This window comes from Dermochelys coriacea, chromosome 1 (genome assembly GCF_009764565.3).
Source record: "Dermochelys coriacea isolate rDerCor1 chromosome 1, rDerCor1.pri.v4, whole genome shotgun sequence".
NCBI lineage: Eukaryota > Metazoa > Chordata > Testudines > Dermochelyidae > Dermochelys > Dermochelys coriacea.
The window spans coordinates 90,178,055-90,188,035 of record NC_050068.2 but is presented as its reverse complement, the minus strand read 5'-3'; the positions used below and the strand labels follow the sequence as shown (position 1 = coordinate 90,188,035).

The 9,981-nt window shown below is 51.0% G+C and overlaps 1 protein-coding gene across 1 annotated transcript; it reads right to left on the bottom strand.

Annotated features, from left to right (window-relative positions):
- Positions 1 to 470: 470 nt before the first annotated feature.
- On the bottom strand, positions 471 to 6,426 carry SLITRK5 (SLIT and NTRK like family member 5). The gene is made up of 2 exons (XM_038421952.2): positions 6,133 to 6,426; positions 471 to 3,886 (listed from the first exon to the last, which is right to left on the bottom strand). Exons 1-2 carry the CDS (start codon positions 6,323 to 6,325, stop codon positions 1,056 to 1,058), a joined length of 3,024 nt encoding a protein of 1,007 aa, XP_038277880.1. The 5' UTR covers positions 6,326 to 6,426; the 3' UTR covers positions 471 to 1,055.
- Between the last annotated feature and the right edge of the window lie 3,555 nt (positions 6,427 to 9,981).

Below are 9,981 nucleotides of genomic sequence, written 5' to 3'. Positions count from 1 at the left end.
ATTACACTTCCATGTAACTTCACTTATGAGAACAGTTGCACTGACTATGGCCCCAATCCTCCAAACTTTTGGGTATGTGGCTAACATTACTTACTCACTGAAATCTATGGGACTACACACCTGAGCAAAGTTGTTCATTTGCCTAAGTGTTTGCAGGATGGGTGCCTATGCCAAGACTACTTTCATGAATAGACTTACTTGGGTATGTAAGTATTTGCAAGACCGGGTCCTAAAATAGTGAAGGAAAGAGAAATGCTAATGCACATATAAAAATAGGTGCTACAATAAAATATTTGTATAGTTCATCAATAAGTTATTTTCACTAACCAGTTATGGATCATATATCTTTGCCCTCTTTAATGATTTGTCCACATCTCTGGTGATCTTTTTAAAGATCATTTATCTATATCTATATATATCTATATATATCTATATATAGATATATATAGATATAGATAAATGATCTTTAAAAAGATATATCTATATATCTATATATCTATATATATTCAAAAGTCCAGAAAGCATACAAACATATCCTTTAAAAAAGGAAACCTTGTATTAAATTGGGTGTGCAAATCTCTCCTTAAAAAGCCATGTAGACTCACCGAGAGCTAAAAGGGGAAAACATGCGCTACACTCTTCAACCAAAGAGAAAATAAAACTAAGCAATGCCTGTCCATCAAAACGACAGCGACCATGACTTTTGTACTTTTAACCTGCACAATCTGACCTAAGTAAACCCTCTTTCCCCCTCCCCAACACACAGACACCCAAACACACAAGGGCAAGTGTTGTGCCCAGTTTCCACAATAGATTGTTTCCTACTTGTAAAAATAAAAATGAATCAGCACACCCTTTCAGTATCATTTCCCGAAGCTGAAAATCCTGTGCCAAGGCACTTCACCCTACAACAAAATGAGTTAAAAGGGGGAGGGGGGGCCAGCATTTGTGTTTCTTTGTTTTGTGTGTGGTTGTTAAATACAAATACTCTAGAGAAGAAGGAGGAGTTGCTGTGGTTGTTGGGTGGGGGGGGGGGGCGGGGAGGGACGGGTTTCTCAGAACTGGCTAAATGTGGTCTGTTTTTCCAGCACTTCGAGGTAGTCCGGCTCTGCGTTTAGTTTTGCTTTTAACTCCAGATACTCGTTCCTGTTGGGCTCTACATAGACAGTACTCGGGGGGCTGTAGAGCACCGTCTCCCGGAGCCTGCTGTCCCCCGCCCCGGGGTGCAAGTACTGATGGGGCCGCATAAGGTCATAGTTGGGGGAGTAAGTGTAGGCGGCGGGGAACTTGGGGTAATCGGGGAGATTATTGCCGGGGGTGCCCAGCGAGGAGGAGGAGTGTTTATCGGGCTCCAAAATGCCCCTGTAAAAGCGATCGGCGTCTTGCACCGGGGAGAGCAGCTCCTCCCGGGGCTCGATGGTGCTGACGCTGTAAGTGGGGCTCCGCCGGGGCTCCCCCTCCCCCGGGGGCGGAGGCCCTTGCTGCAAGTGGTGGTTGCTGTAGGTGACCTTGAGCTCGTGCAGGTCTTTGTAATCCTCGCCCGCGTTGCCCTCCCGGGAGCGGTAGATGGGGTTCTTGCACATGTGGCCCAGCGGGTGCGGGACGTACTCGTACACGTGGCCGGCGGGGGTCTTTACCTTGGGCAGGGCCGGGCCGCCGCCGCGCGGGTGGCGGGGCGGCGGCGGCGCCGGGTGGTGGTGGTGGCCGCTGCCGTAGACGCTGTACTGCATGTTGAAGGAGCTCACGTCGGAGTTGTTGGCGCTGGCCGGGTCGCCCTGGCCCTTCTTCCGCCGCTTCATCACCAGCACGAAGAGCCCCGCCGCCACGAACACCGACATGATGAACACCAGCAGCAGGCTCAGGATCAGCACCGACAGCGGCACCGAGGACGAGGGGGATCCTCCCCCGCCGCCCGAGGGCGCCGCGCCCCCCGCCTCGCCCGTGCCGTTGAGCCGCACGGTGGCGGAGAAAAGGGTGCTCCCGCCCGGCAGCTGGATGGAGGAAGGGGTGGGGGTGGAGACGACGATGTCGGAGTAGTCCGGGCACAGCAGCTCCGACCTGATGGTCCGCATGTCGCTCTGGGCGAACTTCTTGGGGGACTCACAGATGACCTGGTCCACCAGCACCCCGGTGTTGAGCTGCTCCAGCCACAGCTTCATGCCCACCACGTCGCAGGTGCAATCCCAAGGGTTCTCGTGCAGGTCGATCTGCAGCAGGGATTTCAGCTGGTCCAGCACCCCGCTCACAGGCAGGTAGGAGAAGTGGTTGCTCCTCAGGCTCAGCCTGTAGAGAGTCAGGCCGGAAAAAATGTTGGCGGGCAAAGATCTCAGCAGGTTGTTGTTCAAAAACAAGAGCTGGAGGTTGGGGACTGACTCAAAGGTGCCCGCCTCGATGTCCCGGATGACGTTGTACTGCAGGAAGAGGTACTGCAGGCTCTGCAGCCCGGAGAACAGCTCCGCGCTCAGCCGCTCGATGCGGTTCCCGTTCAGATAGAGTCTTCTCAAATTAGTTAGATCCCCAAAGGCCCGGTCCTGAATGACCGAAATCCGGTTGTTGCCCAGGTGCAACAAATCCAGCCCGGTGGCGTCCAGGAAATCCGCCCTGCGCACCAGGGCGATGTAGTTCTCGGTCAAATACATCTTCTTGGGGTTGTAGGGTTTGGGCTGGAGCTCGGAGATACTTTCGATCTTCCTCTCCTGGCAATTGACATTGAGGCCCAGGTCGGAGATCTGCAGGTTGCAAGTGCAAGCGGTGGGACATTCCAAAGGCACCGGGGATTTGGTCTGGTAGGCGATGCTGGGGCCGTAGTTGCTGTATCCCAGGTCTTTGGAGGGCAGGCGGGAGGTGGGGCGCACTCTGGTCTTGTTGGGTTGACGGGTCCCTTTAGGGGGCTTCAAGGGGGATTTGTAAACAGCCGAGGAAGAAGTGGCCACGGAGTTGACCGAGGCCGGGGTAGTGTGGAAATACCCTGTGGTGCTCAAAGGTGTCTGGGGCCGCATTTCATAATCCGAGATGAGCCTCCTAGGACAAAGCTCCTGCTTGGAGACCTCATCCAAGTCTCGGCCGTGCAAGCGGAAAGGGGTTTCACAAACCACGTCCCCCACCAGAGCCGAGTAGGAGATACTGTCTAGCCAATCCTTCAGAGCGATCAACTCGCAAGAACAATTCCAGGGGTTCTCCTCTAGCTGCAGCTCCACCACTTTATCCATGTGCTGCAAAAGGCCCAGGTAGGGCAGCAGCTTCAGCCGGTTACCCCTCAAGTCCAGGTGAGTTAAGGGCACAAAACGGAAAAGGTTGTTGGGCAAACTGGAGAGGAGGTTATCATTGAGGATCAACACCTGCAGCAAATGCAGTTTGCTGAAAGCATTGGGTTCAATAGTGCTGATGTAATTATAATCGACTTGTAGATACTCCAAACTCTCCAGACCAAGGAAAGTGTCATCCCTTAATAATTCCAGCTTGTTATTGTTCAGGTGCAGCCTCCTTAAGCCCCGCAGACCATGAAAGGCCCCCGTTTCGATGTCTTGTATGTCATTGCTCCCTAAATGCAAAATCGAAGCCCCAGTGTAATTAACAAACTGGTTTGGGTAGAGTCTGTTTAAAAGGTTCCCAGACAACAAGAGGTGATAGACAGGGAATCTTGGTGGGCTGATCTCGAAAAGGCTGATGATCCCTCTGTTTTCACAGCTCACCGTTAAGATGCTGTCCTTTTCCTCGCAAGGACACGCCTTATCGCAGATTTCCCCATAATACTCGATGCTTTCTGCCCACGACAGGACTAGCGATGTTAAAGCAACCGCTATCGTCTGCAGCATCCAGATATGCATTTTTTTGTTGGGGTCCTGTTCCAAAGTTACTGTAGAGCAGCAAGCGTACATTTTAACTCCTGTAAGGGCAAGAAGAGAAAAGAAAACAACTTGATAGCGTAAAGATTTAAAATATAAACCAGGCATAAAGTTTTCATTTATTTATTTTAGCATGTGGGGTGTGTGTTTGGAGAAGGTTGCTATTAAAAATGAATTGGGCATTTCAAAATTCCAAGTGTTTTAAAAGCTGGATAACACCAGGTCTGCTTGAAAGGATGATGTGCAACTCCTAGTGAGTTAAACGTCTGCTGTATTTTTAAAAGGTAAGGTCACACTGGAAACTGTTCTGTTTCTATTCATATGTGCTACATTTCAGTGTTTCGTTGGATTTTTGTTTTCATGACCAGCCCCATAAATATACATAAAATGGCTGTCAGTTCGGTTTCACGGTTCTAATTTAAAGGAAAAGAAGCACCATTTTAGGAGGTTTCCCATCTCAGCCCTATTACCCCCCCCCCCCCCCCCGCTTTCTTCCTTTCAGAACCTCTTCAGCGAACAGCGCACTGTTAAGGTCTTTCCCCACTTTTACAGACACAAGTTGCTACCGTGATTATTTTTAACCATTGCTGGAAATGCCAATGTAGGAAATCCAAAGAAAAACGTGAGATACGTACATTAATTCAACACAAAGAATCCTGTTGGATCCCCCAAATCACCTCTTTCCTAAAACGGTTAATGTCTGTATATATATATGCATATTTTAAAACAAAACAAAACAAAAAACACACAACTTTTGTGATGGACTTCTCAGGCAATGCAATGAAATACATCCACCGTGTAACTGAATGCACTTACTAGCTCTCTTTAGTAATGTATTCATGTTTTGCATCTTCACTCACATAAGTAATCTCACTCGGATGATGTTTATAAACACACGTACAGCGAGCGCGAGAGAGAATTAAAGGGGACGTTTGAGCCACTCACCCAAAATTTGTGAAAAAAATATATAAATCGTGAAGATCATCTTCGCAGGCTCAGCCATACCTGGCATACTGTTTATTCCCAATGTTTTGTAAAACTAGCCTAATAGAAGCGGAGAGATCTAACTAGGTCTCCTGGAAATATATAATCGCCAACACTCCAAGCATTGGAGATGCTGATTATAAGCAACGATGGCTGTCAGTGCTCTTCATCCTTTAGGGGAGAAGACACCCGAGCTGATTGAAAGCCAACCGGGGGAAAAAAATCCTACCATGGACCTACGTCAGTGGTTTAATACCCGCATTTCATCTAGCCGGAAACAAATCCGATTTTCTTTCTCTCTTGCAGTCTGTCTCCTTGCAGCTTTCTCCTACTTTTGCTTGTCTAAAAATAATAAGAGCCAGAGTATGCGCATTTGTGTGTGTTTGGGAGTGTGTGTGGGGGAGACTAATAAGTCATTGAGACTGCATTTTCTACGGTCAACCTTCTCAGAGCGTCACTCCTCACGGCAACACTCACTTGGACAAACGCACCCTAAAAATAAGTCTCATTAATGCAAGACATCTCTTTTTCAACGAGTTCAACGCTGCAAACCTAGCACTGTCAGCATAGGGAGGGAAGCAGCAGGGAATCGGACGTCTTGACGAATACAAAAGATATATACAATTTCGACGAAACATCTACCGGATCGAAATTACTGAAGACAAACGGCTTCACTGCATCAAAGCAAAAATCTTTCTAGTTACAGCATTTACCTTGCAAATTCTTTCTCAGCCCGATCAGATCTATTCATCCATTAACCGTCTGATCTTCAAACCAAACCCAAAAAAGAAATTAAGCCACTGCGAAACGTGCCCGGGCAGTACAGTATCAAACTCCCAGCGATTTGCAACTTTAATTCAGCTATGGTTAGTAAAGGAGATAAATGCAGTTTCCCCTCCCCCCTTCAAGAAAACAACTGGGGTGGAGATAAAGAAAATAAAGTGAACAGTGTGCTATGCAAGGCTGCCATCCTGCCTGAGAAGCCGGTCTGTGATGGCTGGGCGCCGCTCCCTTGCCAGATCTCGGTGGAGGATCGCAGTTTGCGGGGGGTATATTGCTTTTCCCCAAAGAGTTCAAACCCGAGCTCACCGCACTACCCGGCCGGCTCCAGGCAGCTTTCAGTACCGCCGACAGCAGCCGCCGCCGGACACCGCCACCTAACTGAGCAGCACCCGGAGCTGGGAGAAATCCTGTTCCAAAGGGGGGAAGGGGAGGAATTGCGGAGGGGGGGGGGGGGGCGATTGGGAAGCCACGAAAAGACACAGACGGGAAGGGGGGGGGGGGGCTCGACCCCGATACTTACTGAGCCTGAAATCTCCAGGGCCCAAGCGTGGTTGCAAGCCACACAGACGCCTGTTTGGGGTGTGCGCTGCGTGCGAGCCGCCCGGGCGAAGGCGAGCGGCGGCGGGGCTCGCAGACGGGAAGGCTGGAGAAGGAACGCACGCACACGGCGCCCCCCGCCCAGCCTGCGCCGAGCCCCCGCGGCACACACACATCGAGCGCGGCGGCGGCGGCGCTGCCAGGGGCTGGCTCCCGAAGCTGCTCTCAGCGCTCTGCCCGCGACCGGAGTGTGTGTGTGTGTGTGTGTGTGGGGCGGGAGGGGCGAACAAGAGCGAGGGACGGGGGGCGGGGAACGGAGGAGAGAGGCGGGCAAGCGGAGGGTCCGGAGAGCGGAGCGAGGAGAGGGGAGAAGGGGACTCAGGAAGGAGGGCGAGGGGCGCACAAAGAGGGAGGGCAGGAGGAAGACGGGGAGGGGGAGGATGCCTCTGCACCGGGGGCTAACGGAGGGACGAAGAGGCTGCTCCCTCTCCGCCTCTGCGTGCGGGGCTGCCCGCACGGACTCACATGCCGATACAAGAAGCCGCCGCGCCGCGCCGCGCCGCGCCTGCCCCCGGCGCGCACTCCCCGCGCTCCCGCTTCCCACCGAGAGGCACAACTTTCTCCCCGCTCCGCCGCAGCTTCCCGCTCAGCCCGCCCAGCCGAGACCCAGCCTCCTGATTTGCTCCCGCGCCTCACCCCATCGTCCGCCGGGCCGGTCCCCCCGCCCCCGCCGGCGGAGACCCAGACTGGCAGGGGATGGTGCGCGGCGCCGCGCGCCCGGGCTTAATCTTCCCCTTCTTCTGCTGCTGCTGGCGGCGCGCGCCGACCATGGTAGCGTGCAGCGGGGGAGAGCGGGGAGCCCGCCCCCCCCCCCCCCCCCGCGGCTGCCTCTCGCAGAGCCTCCGCCGCCGAGCGGGCTCCGCCGGCGGCAGCTGCTTGTCCCGCTTGGTTTCGGGCCCCCTCCGCGGCCTCCGCTTCTCTGGAAGGCAGCGAGGGAGTTGGGGCAGCGGACGGGGCCGCGGGGGAACCCGAGCAGCTTGGGCTAGGCACCGTCCTTAAGAGGAGGAGGCTTCCCCCCCGCGCCCTCCGGCCCCCCAGCGGAAGGCGGGCGGGAGGGGGGGAGGGGGCGGCACGCGCGCGCTGACCTGCCGCAGGGAGCGGCCGTGTCTGTCTCGGGCGCGAGGCGCTGGGTGAGCGCGCGGGATTCTGCCCGCTAAGCCAGTTCAATGGCAGGAGGCACGGGGCCGGGGCTCAGCCACTTGCTCGCTGCGGAGCTGCCGGTTTAGCAAAGCTGCGGCAGACGCGGTGGAGCTGGGGGAAGACGGAGCAGTGAGGCCCCGTGGCCAATAGATGGCAGTGCAGGGCGGCAGATTGGCTTCCTCCGAGAATGCCGCGGAAGAAGCCAAAGCCGCTTCTAAATATGATTTCTGTGCGTGGGAATCAGCCTGGCAGTATACGGCCTGAACGTAGCACAAGCGTAAGACTTTGCAGCCAGCCCCAGAACTGAAGGAGGAAAGGAAATAATATGCCAGCGATTGAACGATCGGTAATTTGAAGAGACAAACTACGCACCGTTTTGCTGATGGTTAGTCTCTGTGGTGCCACAAGTACTCCTTTTCTTTTCCCTTTATTGCCAGTTGGGAGAATTGCAGTTCACGTGCAATCTCGTTTTAAATAAATAAAAAGAAGCTCCTTCACTTTGCTTTCAAGCTATCATAGTGGATCATGTTTAAGTTTAGCTTGCAGTGCACTTGGAGTTTTGAATGATCTCAAAACAAAAGAAAATATATGTGCATATATGCATATATATTTAAACTATGCAAGTGCACCACCAGTGTGTAATACATAAAACATGTATACAATGTACAACTATACTCAGAATATAAACTGGAAACCCCATGAGATTGAAGGCAAATTAGACAAATTAGAGGATTGGGCCAAAAGAAATCTGATGAGGTTCAACAAGGATAAGTGCAGAGTCCTCCACTTAGGATGGAAGAATCCCATGCACTGCTACAGACTAGGGACCGAATGGCTAGGCAGCAGTTCTGCAGAAAAGGACCTAAGGGTTACAGTGGATGAGAAGCTGGATATGAGTCAACAGTGCACCCTTATTGCCAAGAAGACTAACGACATTTTGGACTGTATAAGTAGGGGCTTTGCCAGCAGATCGAGGGACGTGATCATTAACCTCTATTCGGCATTGGTGAGGCCTCATCTGAAGTAGTGTGTCCAGTTTGGGGCCCCCCACACACAAAGGATGGGGAAAAATTGGAAAGAGTCCAGCGGAGGACAACAAAAATTATTAGGGGGCTGGAGCACATGACTTATGAGAGACTGAGGGAACTGGGTTTAGTCTACAGAAGAGAAAAATGAGGGGGGATTTGATAGCTGCTTTCAACTACCTGAAAGGGGGTTCCAAAGAGATGGATCTAGACTGTTCTCAGTGGTACCAGATGATAGAACAAGGAGTAATGGTCTCAATTTGCAGTGGGGGAGGTATAGTTGGATGTTAGGAAAAACTTTTTCACTAGGAGGGTAGTGAAGCACTGTAATGGGTTACCTAGGGAGGTGGTGGAATCTCCTTCCTTAGAGGTTTTCAAATTCAGGCTTGAGAAAGCCCTGGCTGGGATGATTTAGTTGGGGATTGGTCCTGCTTTGAGCAGGGGGTTGGACTAGATGACCTCCTGAGGTCCCTTCCAACCCTGATATTCTATGAGTCTATGATGATTCTAGGAATTCCATCTTTCAGTGAAAAACCAAATTCACATGAAATTCCAGCTTTAAGTGTAAAACTAATGCAACCTTAACTCAGAAATCAAGACTAATGATCTATAAACTTATCATGCACCTTAAACTGTCCCACTTGCTCTCTGCCCAATGGTGGTATATCATCCCCTGGGATTTGTTTTAACATTTCAACCCCTTGAAAAGTTTCTGAGCCCTGGTCTACACCGAGCGGTGGGGTGGGGGGAGGATTGATCTAAGTTATTCAACTTCAGCTACATGAATAACGTAGCTGAAGTCGATGTACTTAGATCGACTTACCATGGTGTCTTCACCGTGGTGAGTCGACTGCTGCTGCTCCCCCATTGACTCTGCCTGCACCTCTCGCGGTGCTGGAGTACAGGAGTCAGTAGGAGAGTGCTCGGGTCGATTTATTGCATCTAGACTAGATGTGATAAATCGATCCCTGCTGGATCGATCGCTGCCCACTGATAAAAGAAATATCTTTTAAACATCAGCCTAGCCCATAGATGTATCCTCTTCTTTCCAGATGTGGAATTTTTTACCAGTAAATTGTCTTGCCTAAAGCCCAGAATGAACAAGATCTGATCCTAGACTCTGGTTAGCTTTCTCTGCATAAAACAGGTTTGTTCCATTCGATATTGAAATCTAACATTTCCTGTGACCTTGTAGGGCTAGAAACAGAAGAAATATAGTTTTGGAAAGAATCTCAGCTTCTCAGTGGGACCAAGTACTTGTTTTTTGGGGCCAAATGAGATCAAAGATTACAATCATGACATTTCTAGGTATAGACAATTTACAAGTGTTTATAACTCCCTATGTACTCTGTACAGTGAGACATATGGTCTAATCCAAAGGCTACTGAAGTCAATGGAAGTCTTTGAATTACTTTGGTCGGCTTTTCGATCTATGAAACCTTCATAGATGGAGGGATTAAAAAAAATTCTCTAAAATATTCCTAACATTGCATGTAGTATTTAGAGAGTACATGATGGCATCGAGAGGTATACATATTTTATTGACAGTAATTTGGAAGGGCCTACATTCCTTTCTTGTGACTTCACCATTTCTGAGGAATGTTGTG